Genomic DNA, 26,075 nt, shown 5'->3' with positions numbered 1-26,075 from the left:
CTAAATAGAGCATGCTTTGCTTCCATGCTGTATATATAACTGCTGTTATATATTCTGTATATAACTATATACTGTATATAATATATATACTGTTATATATACTATATACTGTATATAACTATATATAACTGTATTATTACCTTTTTCAATTAATTCTAACTAAATAGTTCCAGTGGGGTTCAGCTTTGACTCTACATTTAAAATTCTCCCCTTGGAAAAATTGGGATATAAAATTGGAAACGCTTAAATTTTTGAAAGACCTTAAAAAATACTGATTTAGAAATAATGGTTTATCTATTAAACAAATTAATGGCTAACATAATTGTCACTTGAAACGGAGGTTACATATACATATAAATTAGTCACAATCGATTTAAGAATGGTTCAGGACGGACCGAAACGTCGTCGTCCCTTCACTTTCTAGTGTGTGGATTGGTCAACTTACTTCAGCCACGTTATTGTGACTCATCGTCTGCACATATGAATTAGTTTGGGTGGATATAAATAGGAGCTTGTCGGTCGTCAAACTAAAGTGTTTCATTTAGAATAAATTTATTCAATAAAGACGAATGAGGACCGAGCCACACACCAAAAAATGTTGAGACGAAAACGTTTCTCTCCATCCTGGATAATTTGTTCTTTTGATATATCACGCTATTGTGATTTCTGTGTTATTATTATGGTAAAAATAATATTATTATGGTCTTAAAGCAACGACACTCATTCGTCGTTAAGCAGACGATGAGTCACAATAACGTGGCTGATGATAAAAGGACTAAACCACTAAAACAATTGTTACTCACTTAACGTGGTTAAGGTTGACTAAGGCGCAGCTAGGAACATCCTGTGCGTAGGTTCAAATCCTCATCTCGGTGGATTTGTTCATAATATACGCCACTCTATTATTTTCATTGTTCTGATTAATGATACTAATAAGGTGAGACGATTTTTTTGAAAATAATATTAACATATAAGTACTTATATTTTTATTGAAAATACTGAATAATTGTACATATATATATATATACATTGAGTACGTATGGCATATTGACTGAATCGTCAAAAATATAAACATTAAAGTTTATTAAAGAAAAGTGAGAAAAACATTAAAGTAAAGTGAACTAAGGCAGATTGGGAATAATGCCCCTGATATCTGGGGTAGCCTGCCTCTCCCTGAAGCAGGCTGCACGCCTCTCCCTGAAGCAGGCTGCACGTCTCTTCCTGAAGCAGGCGTCTCTCATTAAATCCTCATTGAAGGCTGTACCTTATTGAAGAAACTTGCTTGTCTCTCACAAAAGCAGGCTGCCCGTCTCCCCGAAGCAGGCTGGCCGTCTCCTTGTAAAGCAGGCTGGCCGTCTCCTTGTGAAGCAGGCTGGCCGTCTCCTTGTGAAGCAGGTAGGACTCGCCTCACTGAATCAGGCTGCACGCCTCTCACTGAATCAGGCTGAAAGCCTCTCCCTGAAGCAGGCTGCACATCTCCTTGTGAAGCAGGTAGGACTCGCCTCCCTGAAGCAGACTGCACGTCTCTCCCTGAAGCAGACTGCACGTCTCTCCCTGAAGCAGGCTGCACGTCTCTCCCTGAAGCAGGCTGCACGTCTCTCCCTGAAGCAGGCTGCACGTCTCTCATTAAATCCTCATTGAAGGCTGTACGTACCTTATTGAAGAAAATTGCTCGTCTCTCACAAAAGCAGGCTGCCCGTCTCCCCGAAGCAGGCTGCACGCCTCCTTGTGAAGCAGGTAGGACTCGCCTCATTGAAGCAGACTGCACGCCTCTCCCTGAAGCAGGCTGAAAGCCCCTCCCTGAAGCAGGCTGAAAGGCCCTCCCTGAAGCAGTCTGAAAGCCTGTCCTTGAAGCAGGCTGCCAGTCTCTTTGAGAAGCAGGTAGGACTCGCCTCACTGAAGCAGGCTGAACGTCTTTCACTGGAGGCTGTCCAAAAGTTACTGAAGCAGGCTGCGTGTATCTTTCTGAAGCAAGGTCTACATGGGGCTGCAAGTATCTTACTGGAGAAGGCTGATCACACACTGGAGCAGGCTGGCCGAATCTTACTGGAGCAGGCTGGCCGAATCTTACTGGAGCAGGCTGTGCGTACCTTACCGAAGCAGGCTGTGCTAATCTCACTGTAGCAGGCTGGGCGTATCTTACTGAAGCAATCTGTACACGGGGCTGCATGTAGCTTACTGAACTAAGCTGTCCGTCTCTCCCTGAAGCAGTCTGCTTTTCCCTCACTGAAACTGGCTGCTTTTCCCTCACTGAAACTGGCTGCTTTTCCCTCACTGAAGCAGTCTGCTTTTCCCTCACTGAAACTGGCTGCTTTTCTCTCCCTGAAACTGGCTGCTTTTCCCTCACTGAAACTGGCTGCTTTTCCCTCACTGAAGCAGTCTGCTTTTCTCTCACTGAAGCAGTCTGCTTTTCTCTCACTGAAGCAGTCTGCTTTTCTCTCACTGAAGCAGTCTGCTTTTCTCTCACTGAAACTGGCTGCTTTTCTCTCACTACATGGGGCTGCAAGTATCTTACTGGAGAAGGCTGATCACATACTGGAGCAGGCTGACCGAATCTTACTGAAGCCGGCTGTGCGTACCTTACCGAAGCAGGCTGTGCTAATCTCACTGGAGTTGGCTGGCCGAATCTTACTGGAGCAGGCTGTGCTAATCTCATTGGAGCAGGCTGTGCTAATCTCATTGGAGCAGGCTGGGCGATTTTTACTGGAGCAGGCTGTGTGTACCTTACCGAAGCAGGCTGTGCTAATCTCACTGTAGCAGGCTGGGCGTATCTTACTGAAGCAGGCTGTACACGGGGCTGCATGTAGCTTACTGAACTAAGCTGTCCGTCTCTCCCTGAAGCAGTCTGCTTTTCCCTCACTGAAACTGGCTGCTTTTCTCTCACTGAAGAAGTCTGCTTTTCCCTCACTGAAGCAGTCTGCTTTTCTCTCACTGAAACTGGCTGCTTTTCTCTCACTGAAAAAGTCTGCTTTTCCCTCACTAAAGCAAGCTGTCTGCATAAAGGAGGATGGGCGCGGATGAAAGCACGCTGTCCATCTGTGACTGAAGCAGGCTGGACGCCTCTCACTGGAGCAGACAAGACGTCTCTCACTGAATGAGACCTTGAGAGCATGGGCGACTGATTCACCAACTTTGCCGGAAGACAATGGCGATCTTGCGACCTCTTGGGCCTAAGATGGCAAAGAATGTTCTTGAGGGAGAATTTCCCGAAGAAACTTGTATAACCTCTCACAGAGTTGTGTCTCCATAACTTAGTTCTTTTCAGTCTCGCCATATATACGAAACGTGGTGGGACAGTATAGAAATTGGAATTAAGCTAGCAGATTGATTAATGCAGCCAAGAGGTTGAATGACCCGAAAGACTTTGTAGCGACTGAAGCGACCTTATATGAACACTTATCCACACTAAAGGTCAGGTGATGGGACTAAAATATGTATACGAACGTATATGATTACATGATTATGTAATCATATATATGATATGTGTATGATTAAACTGTAAAGAGCTTTTTTTGTCCCATTAGAGGCTCCTCTTTATTTCCCCCAAACTCTTTCATATATATGTCTAACCTAAGCTTTTAATAATCAAGTAATTCACTTGTTTTATCTAAAAATTAAAAATTATGTTCAAGTGCAAGATTTTCGAAAAGGGGATTTTTTTATTAACAAGCTTAGGTATACACAGCAATGTGCAGCTACGCTATTCTATATGAAAGATTACACAGTCTACATAAAACACTAGCTATATATATATAGGGTTAATTCAGAGTGGGATAATGTTGTTAGTGGAGTACCTCAGACACCTAATGTGGTTCTTAAGCTATATCTTGCTCTAGTTAGGCCCCATTTAGATTATGCAGTTCAGTTTTGGTCGCCGTATTATAGAATGGATATAAATTCACTTGAACGTGTCCAGCGTAGGATGACTAAGTAAATTCCCCAAATTAGAAATCTTTCATATGAAGAAAGATTAACAAAGCTTAAGTTGCATTCACTGGAAAGGCGAAGAGTTAGGGGTGACATGATAGAGGTTTAAAAGTGGATGAATGGACATAACAGGGGGGATATTAATAGGGTATTAAAAATATCAACACAAGACAGAACACGAAACAATGGGTATAAATTGGATTAGTTTAGATTTAGGAAAGACTTGGGTAAATACTGGTTCAGTAACAGGGTTGTTGATTTGTGGAACCAATTGCCGCGTAACATTGTGGAGGTGGGGTCCCTCGATTGTTTCAAGCATGGGTTGGACATGTATATGAGTGGGATTGGGTGGTTATAAATAGGAGCTGCATCGTATGGGCCAATAGGCCTTCTGCAGTTGCCTTTGTTCTTATGTTCTTATAAGTTCATCTAATATTCCCAACTCAAATGATGGTTAGTGGAGTCAGGGCAAAAAATATCAGCATCAATACAAAAACAAATCAACTCTGACTAAAAATCAGGTGAGAACATAAAATGTAATGCTGATTGATCTATTGGCCTCCACTGGCAAAATCTGAGAACAGCACAAGAATATCTTCCTGAGATTCCTGAGTGTATGAAGTAATTATAGAGCTCAAAGTACCTCATACCGTTAGGTCTGAAGTCACTATAACAAGGCAATCACAGATATAGTGTTGGAGAGTATGACGTAGCTCTTGTTCGCATACTTTACAATTCGGATGTTCACCTTTGGGAACATTGTGAAAATTGCCGCGTAACATAACTGTAGAATCCCTTGATGGTTTCAAGCGTAGGCTAGGGATATCCATGTAAGTCTTGTATTACCATACAGTACAGGGTATGTATGTATTATTATACATACCATAAGTACAGGGCTTACTAATATATGACATATAATCAGGTTAGACATATATATGAATCCATCACGGCCCTTGTGGATTTATTCATATATATATATGAATGAGTTAGGGTGGATATAAATAGGAGCTGCCTCGTATGGGCCAATAGACCTCCTGCAGTTACCTTCATTCTTGTGTTTCGTCTATTGTGGGAAAGTTACTCGAATCTATAATAGCAAATAAAATTCGTCTTCATCTTGAAAAACATAAATTAATAATTGAGTCGCAACATGGTTTTATAAATGGCCGTTCATGTTTAACAAATTTGTTATCTTTTTATTCTAGCATTGTTGAGGCAGTTGATAGTGGTAAGGATTGCGATGTTGTATACCTTGACCTTAGCAAAGCTTTTGATACAGTGCCACATGAAAGACTGATTAAAAAAATTGAGTCTCATGGTATTGGGGGTGCTATATTAAGCTGGATTAGGGCATGGCTATACCAAAGGAAACAGAGAGTTAGTATAAATGGAATCAAGTCAGAGTGGGAAAATGTTGTAAGTGGAGTGCCTCAAGGCTCTGTCCTGGGACCTCTGTTGTTTATAATATATATAAATGATTTAGATTCAGGTTTGAGTAGCAACATTTGCAAATTTGCCGATGATACGAAAATCGGTAGGGAAATTAATTCGGAGGAGGACTCACTATCACTTCAAGTTGATCTAGATAGGGTTTTGAAATGGTCAAAGGATTGGCAGATGCAGTTTAATGCTGATAAATGTAAAGTTCTGAGGTTAGGTAATGATGATAGAGTTACAAGATACGAGCTAGATGGTGTTGTGATTGCGAAGTCGGATTGCGAAAGGGATCTGGGAGTTATGATTAGTAAGAATTTAAAACAAAAGGATCAATGCATAAATGTTCGTAATAAGGCAAATCGGACACTTGGATTTATTAATCGCAGCGTTAGTAACAAGACACCTGGTGTGGTTCTCAAGCTATATCTTGCTCTAGTTAGGCCCCATTTAGATTATGCCGTTCAGTTTTGGTCGCCATATTATAGAATGGATATAAATTCACTTGAACGTGTCCAGCGTAGGATGACTAAGTTAATTCCCCAAATTAGAAATCTTTCATATGAAGAAAGATTAACAAAGCTTAAGTTGCATTCACTGGAAAGGCGAAGAGTTAGGGGTGACATGATAGAGGTTTACAAGTGGATGAATGGACATAACCGGGGGGATATTAATAGGGTATTAAAAGTATCAACACAGGACAGAACACGAAACAATGGGTATAAATTGGATAAGTTTAGATTTAGGAAAGACTTGGGTAAATACTGGTTCAGTAACAGGGTTGTTGATTTGTGGAACCAATTGCCGCGTAACATTGTGGAGGTGGGGTCCCTCGATTGTTTCAAGCACGGGTTGGACAAGTATATGAGTGGGATTGGGTGGTTATAGAATAGGAGCTGCCTCGTATGGGCCAATAGGCCTTCTGCAGTTACCTTTGTTCTTATGTTCTTATGTTCTTATGTTTCAGTTATTTTGGTGTTTCTTTTACAAACACGTGAGAGGGTCAGTTTAGAACAGGTATTAGAACATAAGAATAAAGATAACTGCAGAAGGCCTATTGGCCCATACGAGGCAGCTCCTATTTATAACCATCCAATCCCACTCATATACATGTCCAACCCACGCTTGAAACAATCGAGGGACCCCACCTCCACCACGTTACGCGGTAATTGGTTCCACAAATCAACAACCCTGTTACTGAACCAGTATTTACCCAAGTCTTTCCTAAATCAAAATTTATCATATTTATACCCATTGTTTCGTGTTCTGTCTTGTGTTGATACTTTTCATACCCTATTAATATCTTCTTTGTTATGTCCATTCATCCACTTGTAAACCTCTATCATGTCACCCCTAACTCTTCGCCTTTCCAGTAAATGCAACTTAAGCTTTGTTAATCTTTCTTCATATGAAAGATTTCTAATTTGGGGAATTAACTTAGTTGCTTAACTTAGGAATTAATTAACTTAGGAACGTGTCCATCCTACGTTGGACACGTTCAAGTGAATTTATATCCATTCTATAATACGGCGACCAAAACTGAACTGAATAATCTAAATGGGGCCTAACCAAAGCAAGATATAGCTTAAGAACCACACCAGGTGTCTTGTTACTAATGCTTCGATTAAAAAATCCCAGTGTCCTATTCGCCTTATTAAGAACATTCATGCATTGATCCTTTTGTTTTAAATTCTTACTAATCATAACTCCCAAATCCCTTTCGCAATCTCAACACCATCTAGCTCGTATCTTGTAACTCTATCATCATTACCTAGCCTCAGAACTTTACATTTATCAGCATTAAACTGCATTTGTCAATTATTTGACCATTTCAAAACCCTATCTAGATCAACTTGAAGTGATAGTGAGTCCTCCTCCGAATTATTTCTCTTCCGATTTTCGTATCATCTGCAAATTTGCAAATGTTGCTACTCAAACCTGAATCTAAATCATTTATATATATTATAAACAACAGAGGTCCCAGGACAGAGCCTTGAGGCACTCCACTAACAACATTATCCCACTCTGACTTGATTCCATTTAAACTAACTCTCTGTTTCCTTTGGAATAGCCATGCCCTAATCCAAGTTAATATAGCACCCCCAATACCATGAGCTTCTATTTTTTTATTAGTCTTTCATGTGGCACTGTATCAAAAGCTTTGCTAAAGTCAAGGTACAGAACATCACAGTCCTTACCACTATCAACTGCCCCAACTATGCTGGAATAAAAAGTTAGCAAATTTGTTAAACATGAACGGCCATTTGTAAAACCATGTTGCGACTCATTTATTAATTTATGTTTTTCAAGATGGAGACGAATTGTATTTGCAATTATTGATTCAAGTAACTTTCCCACAATAGACGTTAGGCTAATTGGCCGATAGTTTGACGCAAGTGATCTATCTCCTTTCTTAAAAATTGGTACCACATTAGCTACCTTCCATGACTCTGGCACTCTGCCTGACTCTATTGATTTATTAAATATGGTAGACAGTGGGTCACAAAGCTCCTCTTTGCATTCTTTAAGCACCCTGGCAAACACTTCATCAGGCCCTGGGGATTTGTTTGGTTTGAGTTTTACTATTTGTTTAAGAACATCCTCCCTGGTAACTGCTAAACTCGTCAACCTGTCCTCGTCCCCACCCACATAGACTTGTTCGGCTGAAGGCATATTGTTAAGTTCCTCTTTAGTAAATACAGATACAAAATAGTTATTAAAAATACTACTCATCTCTTCATCACTATCTGTTATTTGACCTGTCTCAGTTTTTAATGGACCTATCCTTTCCATGGTCTTAGTACGATATAACTGAAAAACCCTTTGGGATGTGTCTTTGCTTGCCCTGCTATGCGAACTTCATAGTTTCTTTTTACTTTCCTTATCTCTTTTTTTAACATTTCTAACCAGTTGTACGAATTCCTGTTCTAGAGTGACTTCCCCATTTTTAATCCTTTTGTACCAAGCTCTCTTTTTACATATAAGGTTCTTCAAATTCATTGTTATCCACTTTGGGTCATTAGTATTCGATCTATTTAATTTGTATGGTATACTACGTTCCTGTGCTTTGTTTAGAATATTCTTAAATAAGTTATATATTAAATCCACATCGAAATCCCCTTTTACGTCACCTATCGCTGGGTTCATGTCTCGCTCCAAGACCGGCCCACACCCCATAAGAACATAAGAACAAAGGTAACTGCAGAAGGCCTATTGGCCCATACGAGGCAGCTCCTATTCTATAACCACCCAATCCCACTCATATACTTGTCCAACCCGTGCTTGAAACAATCGAGGGACCCCACCTCCACAATGTTACGCGGCAATTGGTTCCACAAATCAACAACCCTGTTACTGAACCAGTATTTACCCAAGTCTTTCCTAAATCTAAACTTATCCAATTTATATCCATTGTTTCGTGTTCTGTCCTGTGTTGATAATTTTAATACCCTATTAATATCCCCCCGGTTATGTCCATTCATCCACTTGTAAACCTCTATCATGTCACCCCTAACTCTTCGCCTTTCCAGTGAATGCAACTTAAGCTTTGTTAATCTTTCTTCATATGAAAGATTTCTAATTTGGGGAATTAACTTAGTCATCCTACGCTGGACACGTTCAAGTGAATTTATATCCATTCTATAATATGGCGACCAAAACTGAACTGCATAATCTAAATGGGGCCTAACTAGAGCAAGATATAGCTTGAGAACCACACCAGGTGTCTTGTTACTAACGCTGCGATTAATAAATCCAAGTGTCCGATTTGCCTTATTACGAACATTTATGCATTGATCCTTTTGTTTTAAATTCTTACTAATCGTAACTCCCAGATCCCTTTCGCAATCCGACTTCGCAATCACAACACCATCTAGCTCGTATCTTGTAACTCTATCATCATTACCTAACCTCAGAACTTTACATTTATCAGCATTAAACTGCATCTGCCAATCCTTTGACCATTTCAAAACCCTATCTAGATCAACTTGAAGTGATAGTGAGTCCTCCTCCGAATTAATTTCCCTACCGATTTTCGTATCATCGGCAAATTTGCAAATGTTGCTACTCAAACCTGAATCTAAATCATTTATATATATTATAAACAACAGAGGTCCCAGGACAGAGCCTTGAGGCACTCCACTTACAACATTTTCCCACTCTGACTTGATTCCATTTATACTAACTCTCTGTTTCCTTTGGTATAGCCATGCCCTAATCCAGCTTAATATAGCACCCCCAATACCATGAGACTCTATTTTTTTAATCAGTCTTTCATGTGGCACTGTATCAAAAGCTTTGCTAAAGTCAAGGTATACAACATCGCAATCCTTACCACTATCAACTGCCTCAACAATGCTAGAATAAAAAGATAACAAATTTGTTAAACATGAACGGCCATTTATAAAACCATGTTGCGACTCAATTATTAATTTATGTTTTTCAAGATGAAGACGAATTTTATTTGCTATTATAGATTCGAGTAACTTTCCCACAATAGACGTTAGGCTAATTGGTCGATAGTTAGACGCAAGTGATCTATCTCCTTTCTTAAAAACTGGTATCACATTAGCAACTTTCCAAAACTCTGGCACTCTGCCTGACTCTATTGATTTATTAAATATGGTTGACAGTGGGTCACAAAGCTCCTCTTTGCATTCTTTAAGCACCCTAGCAAACACTTCATCCGGCCCTGGGGATTTGTTTGGTTTGAGTTTTACTATTTGTTTAAGAACATCCTCCCTGGTAACTGCTAAATACCCAAGACTTTCCAATCAATTTGACCCAAAAAAATTCTTAGGCTATTAAAATCAGCTTTTCGAAAATCTGGCACTTTAACACAATTTTCTCCTACTGGTCTATTCCATTCTATGCTAAATCGCATTTCTTTGTGATCACTGTTCCCTAGCTCACTCCCTATTTCGATGTCATTAATTTGTGTTTCCCTGTTAGTTAACACTAAATCTAAAATAGTATTATCCCGTGTTGGTTATTTAATGTGTTGCGTAAGAAAGCAATCGTCAATTAATTCTAGAAAATCTTCTGCTTCATTATTCCCTGTTTTGTTCAACCAGTTTATTCCACTAAAATTAAAGTCACCCATGACATAAATACTGTTAGATCTAGATGCTCTAGATATTTCATCCCACAGGTGCTTTGCTTCCATTCTGTCTAAATTTGGTGGCCTATATATAACTCCTATTATAATATTATTAGCTTTTTCGTTTAATTCTATCCAAATAGTTTCTGTGTGTGGCTCAGTTTTGATTCCCTCTTTGAGACTACATTTCAAATTGTCCCTACCATATATGGCTACTCCACCTCATCTAATATATCTATCTGTGTGAAATAGTTTAAATCCATTTATTTGATATTCAGCTAATAGTTCTCTATTTTTAACATTCATCCACGTTTCGGTAAGTGCAATAATATTTATTTTTTTCTGTGCAGACAAGAGCATTTAATTCGTTAGTTTTATTTCTTAGACTTCTACTGTTAGTGTAATATACCCTAAGTGAATTGTTATTTTGAGGCCCTTCTCTTTCCCTGATCATTTTGCCAATTCCTTTCACCCACAAACACATACTTTTATTACCTCCTTCCTCCAAATCAATTCCCATACCTCTATCTACTGACAGTTTAAACCCAAACAAACACCTCTAACCACTTCTTCCAACGAGTTCGCAACAGCAACAACCCCAGCTCTCGATAGATGCACCCCATCACGAGCATACATTTCATTTCTTCCATAGAAGTGTTCCCAGATGTCTATGAAAGATATTGCATTTGATTTGCAATATCTTTCCAGTCGGCAATTGACACCAAGTGCCCTCGATATCCATTCATTTCCCACTCCCTTTCTTGGAAGAATGCCACATATGATCGGGATTCCTCCCTTGCTCCTAACTAATTCTATGGCTGTTTTGTACCTCTGAATCAGTTCCTCACTCCTAACTCGACCAACATCATTTCCTCCCAGGCTAATGCAAATAATGGGATTGTTCCCATTTCCAGCTATAATATCATTCATGTTGTTTATAATATCACCAATGCCAGCTCCGGGATAGCAAACCCTTAACCTGTTCCCCCTATCTCTAGCACAAAACGTTCTATCCAAATACCTTATCTGGGAATCTCCCACAACTAAGGTTTGCTTAGGTACTTCCTTTACTCTCTGAGGGGCCTGCGCTTCCTTGCTCTTCGTTGCTTTCCCTTTTGCGCGATCCGCAGTCTCACCACAGCACTCGTCCTCCAAAACGTCAAATGAATTAGAAGTTGCTATGGCGTTTGAAGTCGGCTTTATGAAAGTCTTCTTAAGGCCCCTGTCTTTCACAACTCTCGAAGACGAGGTCCCTTTACTACTGGTCTCCTCCTTCGTTACTTCTCGTTGTTCTTTCAGCTGACGCACCTCCTCCCGCAGAGAGTCCAACTCCGTCCTCAGGGCTCCCACTAGAGTCACCAGGTCCTTCACTACAACTTCCATATTGCTATGATAATATAACAACACTCAGGAGCTCCGGTTAACACACCCTCTCACTCACTCACCCTCTCACTTGTTCTTATGTAAAGGCAACTGCAGAAGGCCTATTGGCCCATACGAGGCCAATACATAAGAACAAGAGTAACTGCGGTAGGCCTATTGGCCCATACGAGGAAGATCCTATCTATAACCACCCAATCCCACTCATATACATGTCCAACCCGCGCTTGAAACAATCGAGGGACGTCATCTCCACCACGTTACACGGCAATTGGTTCCACAAATCAACAACCCTGTTACTGAACCAGTATTTACCCAAGTCTTTCCTGAATCTAAACTTATCCAATTTATACCCATTGTCTCGTGTTCTGTCTTGAGTTGATACTTTTAATACCCTATTAATATCCCCTTTGTTATACCTATATTATATCATTCATCCACTTGTAAACTTCTATCATGTCACCCCTAACTCTTCGTCTTTCCAGTGAATGCAATTTAAGCTTTATTAATCTTTATTCATATACAGATTATATTTATATAAAGATTTATTATTCTTTATTCATAATCGCAGCGTTAGTAACAAGACACCTGGTGTGGTTCTCAAGCTATATCTTGCTCTAGTTAGGCCCCATTTAGATTATGCAGTTCAGTTTTGGTCGCCATATTATAGAATGGATATAAATTCACTTGAACGTGTCCAGCGTAGGATGACTAAGTTAATTCCCCAAATTAGAAATCTTTCATATGAAGAAAGATTAACAAAGCTTAAGTTGCATTCACTGGAAAGGCGAAGAGTTAGGGGTGACATGATAGAGGTTTACAAGTGGATGAATGGACATAACCGGGGGGATATTAATAGGGTATTAAAAGTATCAACACAGGACAGAACACGAAACAATGGATATAAATTGGATAAGTTTAGATTTTGGAAAGACTTGGGTAAATACTGGTTCAGTAACAGGGTTGTTGATTTGTGGAACCAATTGCCGCGTAACATTGTGGAGGTGGGGTCCCTCGATTGTTTCAAGCACGGGTTGGACAAGTATATGAGTGGGATTGGGTGGTTATAGAATAGGAGCTGCCTCGTATGGGCCAATAGGCCTTCTGCAGTTACCTTTGTTCTTATGTTCTTATGTTCTTATATGAAAGATTTCTAATTTGGGGAATTAACTTTGTCAACCTAAGTTGGACACGTTCAAGTGAATTTATATCTATTCTATAATACGGCGACCAAAACTGAACTGCATAATCTAAATGGGGCCTAACCAGAGCAAGATATAGCTGAAGAACCATACCAGGTGTCTTGTTACTAACGCTTCGATTAATAAATCCCAGTGTCCTATTTGCCTTATTACGAACATTCATTCATTGATCCTTTTGTTTTAAATTCTTACTTATCATAACTCCCAGATCCCTTTCGCAATCCGACTTCGCAATCTCGACACCATCTAGCTCGTATCTTGTACCTCTATTATCATTACCTAGCCTCAAAACTTTACATTTATTAGCATTAAACTGCATCTGCCAGTCTCTTGACCAGTTTAAAACCCTATTTAGATCAATTTGAAGTGATAGCGAGTCTTCTTTCGTGTTGTTTCCCTACCGATTTTTGTATCATCTGCAAATTTGCAGATGTTGCTACTCAAACCTGAATCTAAATCATTTATATATATATTATAAACAACAGAGGTCCCAGGACAGAGCCCTGAGGTACTCCACTAACAACATTATCCCACTCTGACTTAACCCCATTTATACTAACTCTCTGTTTCCTTTGGAATAGCCATGCCCAAATACAACTTAATATAGCACCCCCAATACCATGAGCTTCTATTTATTTAATTAGTCTTTCATGTGGCACTGTATCAAAAGCAGGCGATGAGTCACAATAACGTGGCTGAAGTATGTTGACCAGACCACGATGACCACCAGACCAATCTCAAGTCGATTGTCACAATCGACTTGAGATTGGTCCAGGACGGACCGAAACATATTATAGAATGGATATAAATTCACTTGAACGTGTCCAGCGTAGGATGACTAAGTTAATTCCCCAAATTAGAAATCTTTCATATGAAGAAAGATTAACAAAGCTTAAGTTGCATTCACTGGAAAGGCGAAGAGTTAGGGGTGACATGATAGAGGTTTACAAGTGGATGAATGGACATAACCGGGGGGATATTAATAGGGTATTAAAAGTATCAACACAGGACAGAACACGAAACAATGGATATAAATTGGATAAGTTTAGATTTAGGAAAGACTTGGGTAAATACTGGTTCAGTAACAGGGTTGTTGATTTGTGGAACCAATTGCCGCGTAACATTGTGGAGGTGGGGTCCCTCGATTGTTTCAAGCACGGGTTGGACAAGTATATGAGTGGGATTGGGTGGTTATAGAATAGGAGCTGCCTCGTATGGGCCAATAGGCCTTCTGCAGTTACCTTTGTTCTCATGTTCTTATGTAAACGTCGTCGTCCCTTCAATTTCTAGTGTGTGGTCTGGTCAACACTGTATCAAAAGCTTTGCTAGAGTCAAGGTACACAACATCACAATCCTTACCACTATCAACTGCCTCAACTATGCTGGAATAAATAGTTAGCAAATTTGTTAAACATTAACGGCCATTTGTAAAACCATGTTGCGACTCATTTAATAATTTATGTTTTTCAAGATGAAGACGGATTGCATTTGCAATTATTGATTCAAGTAACTTTCCGACAATAGACGTTAAGCTAATTGGCCGATAGTTTGACGCAAGTGATCTATCTCCTTTCTTAAAAATTGGTACCACATTAGCTACATTAGAGAGTTGGACTCTCTGCGGGAGGAGGTGCGTCAGCTTAAAGAACAACGAGAAGGCCACCAAATACATTACATAAGGCCACCAAATTTAGACAGAATGGAAGCAAAGCATCTATGGGATGAAATATCTAGAGCATCTAGATCTAACAGTATTTATGTCATGGGTGACTTTAATTTTAGCGGAATAAACTGGTTGAACAAAACAGGGAATAGTGAAGCAGAAGATTTTCTAGAATTAATTGACGATTGCTTTCTTACGCAACACATTAAGGAACCAACACGGGAAAATAATATTTTAGATTTAGTGTTAACTAACAGGGAAACGCAAATTAATGACATCGAAATAGGGAGTGAGCTAGGGAGCAGTGATCACAAAGAAATCAGATTTAGCATAGAATGGAATAGACCAGTAGGAGAAAATTCTGTTAAAGTGCCAGATTTTCGAAAAGCTGATTTTAATAGCCTAAGAAATTTTTTGGGTCAAATTGATTGGAAAGGCTTGGGTATGGGGTGTGGGCCGGTCTTGGAGCGAGACATGAACCCAGCGATAGGTGACTTAAATGGGGATTTCGATGTGGATTCAATATATAACTTATTTAAGAATATTCTAAGAACATAAGAACATAAGAACAAAGGTAACTGCAGAAGGCCTATTGGCCCATGCGAGGCAGCTCCTATTCTATAACCACCCAATCCCACTCATATACTTGTCCAACCCGTGCTTGAAACAATCGAGGGACCCCACCTCCACAATGTTACGCGGCAATTGGTTCCACAAATCAACAACCCTGTTACTGAACCAGTATTTACCCAAGTCTTTCCTAAATCTAAACTTATCCAATTTATACCCATTGTTTCGTGTTCTGTCCTGTGTTGATACTTTTAATACCCTATTAATATCCCCCCGGTTATGTCCATTCATCCACTTGTAAACCTCTATCATGTCACCCCTAACTCTTCGCCTTTCCAGTGAATGCAACTTAAGCTTTGTTAATCTTTCTTCATATGAAAGATTTCTAATTTGGGGAATTAACTTAGTCATCCTACGCTGGACACGTTCAAGTGAATTTATATCCATTCTATAATATGGCGACCAAAACTGAACTGCATAATCTAAATGGGGCCTAACTAGAGCAAGATATAGCTTGAGAACCACACCAGGTGTCTTGTTACTAACGCTGCGATTAATAAATCCAAGTGTCCGATTTGCCTTATTACGAACATTTATGCATTGATCCTTTTGTTTTAAATTCTTACTAATCATAACTCCCAGATCCCTTTCGCAATCCGACTTCGCAATCACAACACCATCTAGCTCGTATCTTGTAACTCTATCATCATTACCTAACCTCAGAACTTTACATTTATCAGCATTAAACTGCATCTGTCAATCCTTTGACCATTTCAAAACCCTATCTAGATCAACTTGAAGTGATAGTGAGTCCTCCTCCGAATTAATTTCCCTACCGATTTTCGTATCATCGGCAAATTTGCAAATGTTGCTACTCAAACCTGAATCTAAATCATTTATATATATTATAAACAACAGAGGTCCCAGGACAGAGCCTTGAGGCACTCCACTTACAACATTTTCCCACTCTGACTTGATTCCATTTATACTAACTCTCTGTTTCCTTTGGTATAGCCATGCCCTAATCCAGCTTAATATAGCACCCCCAATACCATGAGACTCTATCTTTTTAATCAGTCATTCATGTGGCACTGTATCAAAAGCTTTGCTAAAGTCAAGGTATACAACATCGCAATCCTTACCACTATCAACTGCCTCAACAATGCTAGAATAAAAAGATAACAAATTTGTTAAACATGAACGGCCATTTATAAAACCATGTTGCGACTCAATTATTAATTTATGTTTTTCAAGATGAAGACGAATTTTATTTGCTATTATAGATTCGAGTAACTTTCCCACAATAAACGTTAGGCTAATTGGTCGATAGTTAGACGCAAGTGATCTATCTCCTTTCTTAAAAACTGGTATCACATTAGCAACTTTCCAAAACTCCGGCACTCTGCCTGACTCTATTGATTTATTAAATATGGTTGACAGTGGGTCACAAAGCTCCTCTTTGCATTCTTTAAGCACCCTGGCAAACACTTCATCCGGCCCTGGGGATTTGTTTGGTTTGAGTTTTACTATTTGTTTAAGAACATCCTCCCTGGTAACTGTTAAACTCGTCAACCTGTCCTCGTCCCCACCCACATAGACTTGTTCGGCTGAAGGCATATTGTTAAGTTCCTCTTTAGTAAATACAGATACAAAATATTTATTAAAAATACTACTCATCTCTTCATCACTATCTGTTATTTGACCTGTCTCAGTTTTTAATGGACCTATCCTTTCCCTAGTCTTAGTACGATATAACTGAAAAAACCCTTTAGGATTGGCCACATGAAAGACTGATTAAAAAAAATAGAGTCTCATGGTATTGGGGGTGCTATATTAAGCTGGATTAGGGCATGGCTATACCAAAGGAAACAGAGAGTTAGTATAAATGGAATCAAGTCAGAGTGGGAAAATGTTGTAAGTGGAGTGCCTCAAGGCTCTGTCCTGGGACCTCTGTTGTTTATAATATATATAAATGATTTAGATTCAGGTTTGAGTAGCAACATTTGCAAATTTGCCGATGATACGAAAATCGGTAGGGAAATTAATTCGGAGGAGGACTCACTATCACTTCAAGTTGATCTAGATAGGGTTTTGAAATGGTCAAAGGATTGGCAGATGCAGTTTAATGCTGATAAATGTAAAGTTCTGAGGTTAGGTAATGATGATAGAGTTACAAGATACGAGCTAGATGGTGTTGTGATTGCGAAGTCGGATTGCGAAAGGGATCTGGGAGTTATGATTAGTAAGAATTTAAAACAAAAGGATCAATGCATAAATGTTCGTAATAAGGCAAATCGGACACTTGGATTTATTAATCGCAGCGTTAGTAACAAGACACATGGTGTGGTTCTCAAGCTATATCTTGCTCTAGTTAGGCCCCATTTAGATTATGCAGTTCAGTTTTGGTCGCCATATTATAGAATGGATATAAATTCACTTGAACGTGTCCAGCGTAGGATGACTAAGTTAATTCCCCAAATTAGAAATCTTTCATATGAAGAAAGATTAACAAAGCTTAAGTTGCATTCACTGGAAAGGCGAAGAGTTAGGGGTGACATGATAGAGGTTTACAAGTGGATGAATGGACATAACCGGGGGGATATTAATAGGGTATTAAAAGTATCAACACAGGACAGAACACGAAACAATGGATATAAATTGGATAAGTTTAGATTTAGGAAAGACTTGGGTAAATACTGGTTCAGTAACAGGGTTGTTGATTTGTGGAACCAATTGCCGCGTAACATTGTGGAGGTGGGGTCCCTCGATTGTTTCAAGCACGGGTTGGACAAGTATATGAGTGGGATTGGGTGGTTATAGAATAGGAGCTGCCTCGTATGGGCCAATAGGCCTTCTGCAGTTACCTTTGTTCTTATGTTCTTATGTTCTTATGATTTGTCTTTGCTTGCCCTGCTATGCGAACTTCATAGTTTCTTTTTGCTTTCCTTATCTCTTTTTTAACATTTCTAACCAGTTATACGAATTCCTGTTCTAAAGTGACCTCCCCATTTTTAATCCTTTTGTACCAAGCTCTCTTTTTACCTATAAGGTTCTTCAAATTCTTTGTTATCCACTTTGGGTCATTAGTATTCGATCTATTCTAAACAAAGCACAGGAACGTAGTATACCATACAAATTGAATAGATCGTATACTAATGACCCAAAGTGGATAACAAAGAATTTGAAGAACCTTATAGGTAAAAAGAGAGCTTGGTACAAAAGGATTAAAAATGGGGAGGTCACTTTAGAACAGGAATTCGTACAACTGGTTAGAAATGTTAAAAAAGAGATAAGGAAAGCAAAAAGAAACTATGAAGTTCGCATAGCAGGGCAAGCAAAGACAAATCCTAAAGGGTTTTTTCAGTTATATCGTACTAAGACTAGGGAAAGGATAGGTCCATTAAAAACTGAGACAGGTCAAATAACAGATAGTGATGAAGAGATGAGTAGTATTTTTAATAAATATTTTGTATCTGTATTTACTAAAGAGGAACTTAACAATATGCCTTCAGCCGAACAAGTCTATGTGGGTGGGGACGAGGACAGGTTGACGAGTTTAGCAGTTACCAGGGAGGATGTTCTTAAACAAATAGTAAAACTCAAACCAAACAAATCCCCAGGGCCGGATGAAGTGTTTGCTAGGGTGCTTAAAGAATGCAAAGAGGAGCTTTGTGACCCACTGTCAACCATATTTAATAAATCAATAGAGTCAGGCAGAGTGCCAGAGTTTTGGAAAGTTGCTAATGTGATACAGTGCTGATACAGTGCCACATGAAAGACTGATTAAAAAAATAGAGTCTCATGGTATTGGGGGTGCTATATTAAGCTGGATTAGGGCATGGCTATACCAAAGGAAACAGAGAGTTAGTATAAATGGAATCAAGTCAGAGTGGGAAAATGTTGTAAGTGGAGTGCCTCAAGGCTCTGTCCTGGGACCTCTGTTGTTTATAATATATATAAATGATTTAGATTCAGGTTTGAGTAGCAGCATTTGCAAATTTGCCGATGATACGAAAATCGGTAGGGAAATTAATTCGGAGGAGGACTCACTATCACTTCAAGTGGATCTAGATAGGGTTTTGAAATGGTCAAAGGATTGGCAGATGCAGTTTAATGCTGATAAATGTAAAGTTCTGAGGTTAGGTAATGATGATAGAGTTACAAGATACGAGCTAGATGGTGTTGTGATTGCGAAGTCGGATTGCGAAAGGGATCTGGGAGTTATGATTAGTAAGAATTTAAAACAAAAGGATCAATGCATAAATGTTCGTAATAAGGCAAATCGGACACTTGGATTTATTAATCGCAGCGTTAGTAACAAGACACCTGGTGTGGTTCTCAAGCTATATCTTGCTCTAGTTAGGCCCCATTTAGATTATGCAGTTCAGTTTTGGTCGCCATATTATAGAATGGATATAAATTCACTTGAACGTGTCCAGCGTAGGATGACTAAGTTAATTCCCCAAATTAGAAATCTTTCATATGAAGAAAGATTAACAAAGCTTAAGTTGCATTCACTGGAAAGGCGAAGAGTTAGGGGTGACATGATAGAGGTTTACAAGTGGATGAATGGACATAACCGGGGGGATATTAATAGGGTATTAAAAGTATCAACACAGGACAGAACACGAAACAATGGATATAAATTGGATAAGTTTAGATTTAGGAAAGACTTGGGTAAATACTGGTTCAGTAACAGGGTTGTTGATTTGTGGAACCAATTGCCGCGTAACATTGTGGAGGTGGGGTCCCTCGATTGTTTCAAGCACGGGTTGGACAAGTATATGAGTGGGATTGGGTGGTTATAGAATAGGAGCTGCCTCGTATGGGCCAATAGGCCTTCTGCAGTTACCTTTGTTCTTATGTTCTTATGTTCTTATACCAGTTTTTAAGAAAGGAGATAGATCACTTGCGTCTAACTATCGACCAATTAGCCTAACGTCTATTGTGGGAAAGTTACTCGAATCTATAATAGCAAATAAAATTCGTCTTCATCTTGAAAAACATAAATTAATAATTGAGTCGCAACATGGTTTTATAAATGGCCGTTCATGTTTAACAAATTTGTTATCTTTTTATTCTAGCATTGTTGAGGCAGTTGATAGTGGTAAGGATTGCGATGTTGTATACCTTGACTTTAGCAAAGCTTTTGATACAGTGCCACATGAAAGACTGATTAAAAAAATAGAGTCTCATGGTATTGGGGGTGCTATATTAAGCTGGATTAGGGCATGGCTATACCAAAGGAAACAGAGAGTTAGTATAAATGGAATCAAGTCAGAGTGGGAAAATGTTGTAAGTGGAGTGCCTCAAGGCTCTGTCCTGGGACCTCTGTTGTTTATAATATATATAAATGATTTAGATTCAGGTTTGAGTAGCAACATTTGCAAATTTGCCGATGATACGAAAATCGGTAGGGAAATTAATTCGGAGGAGGACTCACTATCACTTCAAGTTGATCTAGATAGGGTTTTGAAATGGTCAAAGGATTGGCAGATGCAGTTTAATGCTGATAAATGTAAAGTTCTGAGGTTAGGTAATGATGATAGAGTTACAAGATACGAGCTAGATGGTGTTGAGATTGCGAAGTCGGATTGCGAAAGGGATCTGGGAGTTATGATTAGTAAGAATTTAAAACAAAAGGATCAATGCATAAATGTTCGTAATAAGGCAAATCGGACACTTGGATTTATTAATCGCAGCGTTAGTAACAAGACACCTGGTGTGGTTCTCAAGCTATATCTTGCTCCAGTTAGGCCCCATTTAGATTATGCAGTTCAGTTTTGGTCGCCATATTATAGAATGGATATAAATTCACTTGAACGTGTCCAGCGTAGGATGACTAAGTTAATTCCCCAAATTAGAAATCTTTCATATGAAGAAAGATTAACAAAGCTTAAGTTGCATTCTCTGGAAAGGCGAAGAGTTAGGGGTGACATGATAGAGGTTTACAAGTGGGTGAATGGACATAACAAAGGGGATATTAATAGGGTATTAAAAGTATCAACACAAGACAGAACACGAAACAATGGGTATAAATTGGATAAGTTTAGATCTCAAGCTATATCTTGCTCCAGTTAGGCCCCATTTAGATTATGCAGTTCAGTTTTGGTCGCCATATTATAGAATAGATATAAATTCATTTGAACATGTCCAGCGTAGGATGACTAAGTTAATTCCCCAAATTAGAAATCTTTCATATGAAGAAAGATTAACAAAGCTTAAGTTGCACTCACTGGAAAGGCGAAGAGTTAGGGGTGACATGATAGAGGTTTACAAGTGGGTGAATGGACATAACAAAGGGGATATTAATAGGGTATTAAAAGTATCAACACAAGACAGAACACGAAACAATGGGTATAAATTGGATAAGTTTAGATTTAGGAAAGACTTGGGTAAATACTGGTTCAGTAACAGGGTTGTTGATTTGTGGAACCAATTACCGCGTAACGTGCTGGAGGTGGGGTCCCTCGATTGTTTCAAGCGCGGGTTGGACGAGTATATGAGTGGGATTGGGTGGTTATAAATAGGAGCTGCCTCGTATGGGCCAATAGGACTTCTGCATTTGCCTTTGTTCTTATGTTCTTACAAGTGGGTGAATGGACATAACAAAGGGGATATTAATAGGGTATTAAAAGTATCAACACAAGACAGAACACGAAACAATGGGTATAAACTGGATAAGTTTAGATTTAGGAAAGACTTGGGTAAATACTGGTTCAGTAACAGGGTTGTTGATTTGTGGAACCAATTACCGCGTAACGTGCTGGAGGTGCGGTCCCTCGCTTGTTTCAAGCACGGGTTGGACAAGTATATGAGTGGGATTGGGTGGTTATAAATAAGAACATAAGAACATAAGAACAAAGGTAACTGCAGAAGGCCTATTGGCCCATACGAGGCAGCTCCTATTCTATAACCACCCAATCCCACTCATATACTTGTCCAACCCGTGCTTGAAACAATCGAGGGACCCCACCTCCACAATGTTACGCGGCAATTGGTTCCACAAATCAACAACCCTGTTACTGAACCAGTATTTACCCAAGTCTTTCCTAAATCTAAACTTATCCAATTTATATCCATTGTTTCGTGTTCTGTCCTGTGTTGATACTTTTAATACCCTATTAATATCCCCCCGGTTATGTCCATTCATCCACTTGTAAACCTCTATCATGTCACCCCTAACTCTTCGCCTTTCCAGTGAATGCAACTTAAGCTTTGTTAATCTTTCTTCATATGAAAGATTTCTAATTTGGGGAATTAACTTAGTCATCCTACGCTGGACACGTTCAAGTGAATTTATATCCATTCTATAATATGGCGACCAAAACTGAACTGCATAATCTAAATGGGGCCTAACTAGAGCAAGATATAGCTTGAGAACCACACCAGGTGTCTTGTTACTAACGCTGCGATTAATAAATCCAAGTGTCCGATTTGCCTTATTACGAACATTTATGCATTGATCCTTTTGTTTTAAATTCTTACTAATCATAACTCCCAGATCCCTTTCGCAATCCGACTTCGCAATCACAACACCATCTAGCTCGTATCTTGTAACTCTATCATCATTACCTAACCTCAGAACTTTACATTTATCAGCATTAAACTGCATCTGCCAATCCTTTGACCATTTCAAAACCCTATCTAGATCAACTTGAAGTGATAGTGAGTCCTCCTCCGAATTAATTTCCCTACCGATTTTCGTATCATCGGCAAATTTGCAAATGTTGCTACTCAAACCTGAATCTAAATCATTTATATATATTATAAACAACAGAGGTCCCAGGACAGAGCCTTGAGGCACTCCACTTACAACATTTTCCCACTCTGACTTGATTCCATTTATACTAACTCTCTGTTTCCTTTGGTATAGCCATGCCCTAATCCAGCTTAATATAGCACCCCCAATACCATGAGACTCTATTTTTTTAATCAGTCTTTCATGTGGCACTGTATCAAAAGCTTTGCTAAAGTCAAGGTATACAACATCGCAATCCTTACCACTATCAACTGCCTCAACAATGCTAGAATAAAAAGATAACAAATTTGTTAAACATGAACGGCCATTTATAAAACCATGTTGCGACTCAATTATTAATTTATGTTTTTCAAGATGAAGACGAACTAGTCACAGAAATAGGAGCTGCCTCCTAAGGGCCGATAGGCCTTCTGCAATTGCCTTTGTTCTTTTGTTCTTATGTTCTTTGTGAACACTGTTCCCTAGCTCACTCCCTATTTCGATGTCCTTAATTTGTGTTTCCCAGTTAGTTTACACTAAATCTAAAATATTATTTTCCCGCGTTGGTTCCTTAATGTGTTGCGTAAGAAAGCAATCGTCAATTACTTCTAGAAAATCGTCTGCTTCACTATTCCCTGTTTTGTTCAACCAGTTTATTCCACTAAAATTAAAATCACTCATGACATAAATAGTGTTAGATCTAGATATTTCATCCCATAGATGCTTTGCTTCCATTTTGTCTGAATTTGGTTGCCTATATATAACTCCTATTATAATATTATTTGCTTTTTCGTTTAATTCTATCCAAATAGTTTCTGTGTGGCTCAGTTTTGATTCCCTCTTTGAGACTACATTTCAAATTGTCTCTAACATATATGGCTACTCCACCTCCTCGTCTAATATATCGATCTGTGTGAAATAGTTTAAATCCATTTAATTGATATTCAGCTACTAGTTCTCTATTTTCTATATTCATCCACGTTAGAGTAAGTGCAATAATATCTATTTTTTTCTGTTCAGACAAGAGCATTTAATTCGTTAATTATATTTCTTAGACTTCTACTGTTAGTGTATATAGTTGTATTCAGTTGTATATAGTCCTAGGGACCATTCAGGCTTGTTTGCATTTGTGTTCCTCACGTGTTGTCCCAAAGAATGAGGTGATTTGATAAAATGCTATGCCCAAGATTACTATCCGAGTGCCGGCGGGAAAGTGGTTCAAATAGCCTAGGCTATCACTTCCTTATGTCCGGTCGTGATGGTCAAGCGGATTAAGGCGTCCCTGTACATACCAGTTGCGTTGCTCCTGGCAGTATGGGTTCGAGTCACTTCTGGGGTGTGAGTTTTCAGTTGTATATAGTCCTGGGGACCATTCAGGCTTGTTTGCATTTGTGTTCCTCACGTGTGCCCCAGGGAATGAGGTGATTTGATAAAATGCTATGCCCAAGATTACCATCCGAGTGCCGGCGGGGAAGTGGTTCAAATAGCTTCGGCTATCGCTTCCTTGTGTCCGGTCGTGATGGTCAAGCGGATTAAGGCGTCCATGTACATACCAGTTGCGTTGCTCCTGGCAGTATGGGTTCGAGTCACTTCTGGGGTGTGAGTTTTCAGTTGTATATAGTCCTGGGGACCATTCAGGCTTGTTTGCATTTGTGTTCCTCACGTGTGCTCCAGGGAATGAGGTGATTTGATAAAATGCTATGCCCAAGATTACCATCCGAGTGCCGGCGGGGAAGTGGTTCAAATAGCTTCGGCTATCGCTTCCTTGTGTCCGTTCGTGATGGTCAAGCGGATTAAGGCGTCCCTGTACATACCAGTTGCGTTGCTCCTGGCAGTATGGGTTCGAGTCACTTCTGGGGTGTGAGTTTTCAGTTATATATACATATATATATACATATATATATACATATATATATATATATATATATATATATATATATATATATATATATATATATACATATATATATACATATATATATATATATATATATATATATATATATATATATATATATACATATATATATATATATATATATATACATATATATATACATATATATATATATATATATATATATATATATATGTATATATATATATATATATGTATATATATATATATGTATATATATATATATATATATATATATATATATATATATATATATATATATATATATATATATATATACATATATATATATATATATAGATATATATATATATATATATATATATATATATATATATATATATATATATATATATATATATATATATATATATATATATATATATATATATATATATATATATATATATATATATATATATGACAATGTCAGACCACGGAGGAAAATGAAACAGGAATTTCCTTAAGTACTTTCGTATATTAAATATATCTTCAGAAGGTATACCTTCTGAAGATGTATTTAATATACGAAAGTACTTAAGGAAATTCCTGTTTCATTTTCCTCCGTGGTCTGACATTGTCACATTCTTAATCACGTGTTTATTTTCGTGATATACACACACATATATATATATATATATATATATATATATATATATATATATATATATATATATATATATATATATATATATACATATATACATATATACATATATAAAACTGAAGCTGACTGGATATATATATATATATTTAAAGAGTTTGGGGGAAATAAACCGCAGCCTCTAATGGGACAAAAGCGCTGTCTACAATTTCCTGTGTTTGTGTTCTAAGAACGTTTTCACGTGACCAGTAAGGTGTGGTGACACGGATATATTACAGTCTGTCTAATTTAGTCCTGTATAATAATCTGCCTACTTCAGTCCTGTACAATTCTTCCTGTGATTCAATGGTCTTTACTCTCCTTCACAAGGAAGTGTATCATGGACCACTTCAGCCAGTCTACACCAGCAACGGTCGGGCAGATTAGCGGGCGACCTGCATCAGTCGTAGTCATCCAGCCTGCATCAGTCGATTTCGTCCAGCCTGCATCAATCGAAGTCGTCCGGCCTGCTTTAGTAAGATGCATCCAGCCTTCTTCA

The 26,075-nt window shown here is 38.5% G+C and overlaps 1 protein-coding gene across 1 annotated transcript; it reads right to left on the bottom strand.

Moving 5' to 3' along the window:
• Positions 1-1,240: 1,240 nt before the first annotated feature.
• Positions 1,241-3,274, bottom strand: LOC138351161 (G protein-regulated inducer of neurite outgrowth 1-like). The gene has a single exon (XM_069302798.1). It carries the CDS (start codon positions 3,272-3,274, stop codon positions 1,241-1,243), a length of 2,034 nt encoding a protein of 677 aa, XP_069158899.1.
• Positions 3,275-26,075: the final 22,801 nt, after the last annotated feature.

This window comes from Procambarus clarkii, chromosome 48 (assembly GCF_040958095.1).
Source record: "Procambarus clarkii isolate CNS0578487 chromosome 48, FALCON_Pclarkii_2.0, whole genome shotgun sequence".
Classification (NCBI taxonomy): Eukaryota; Metazoa; Arthropoda; class Malacostraca; order Decapoda; family Cambaridae; genus Procambarus; species Procambarus clarkii.
This window is presented reverse-complemented; position numbering and strand designations above follow the sequence as displayed.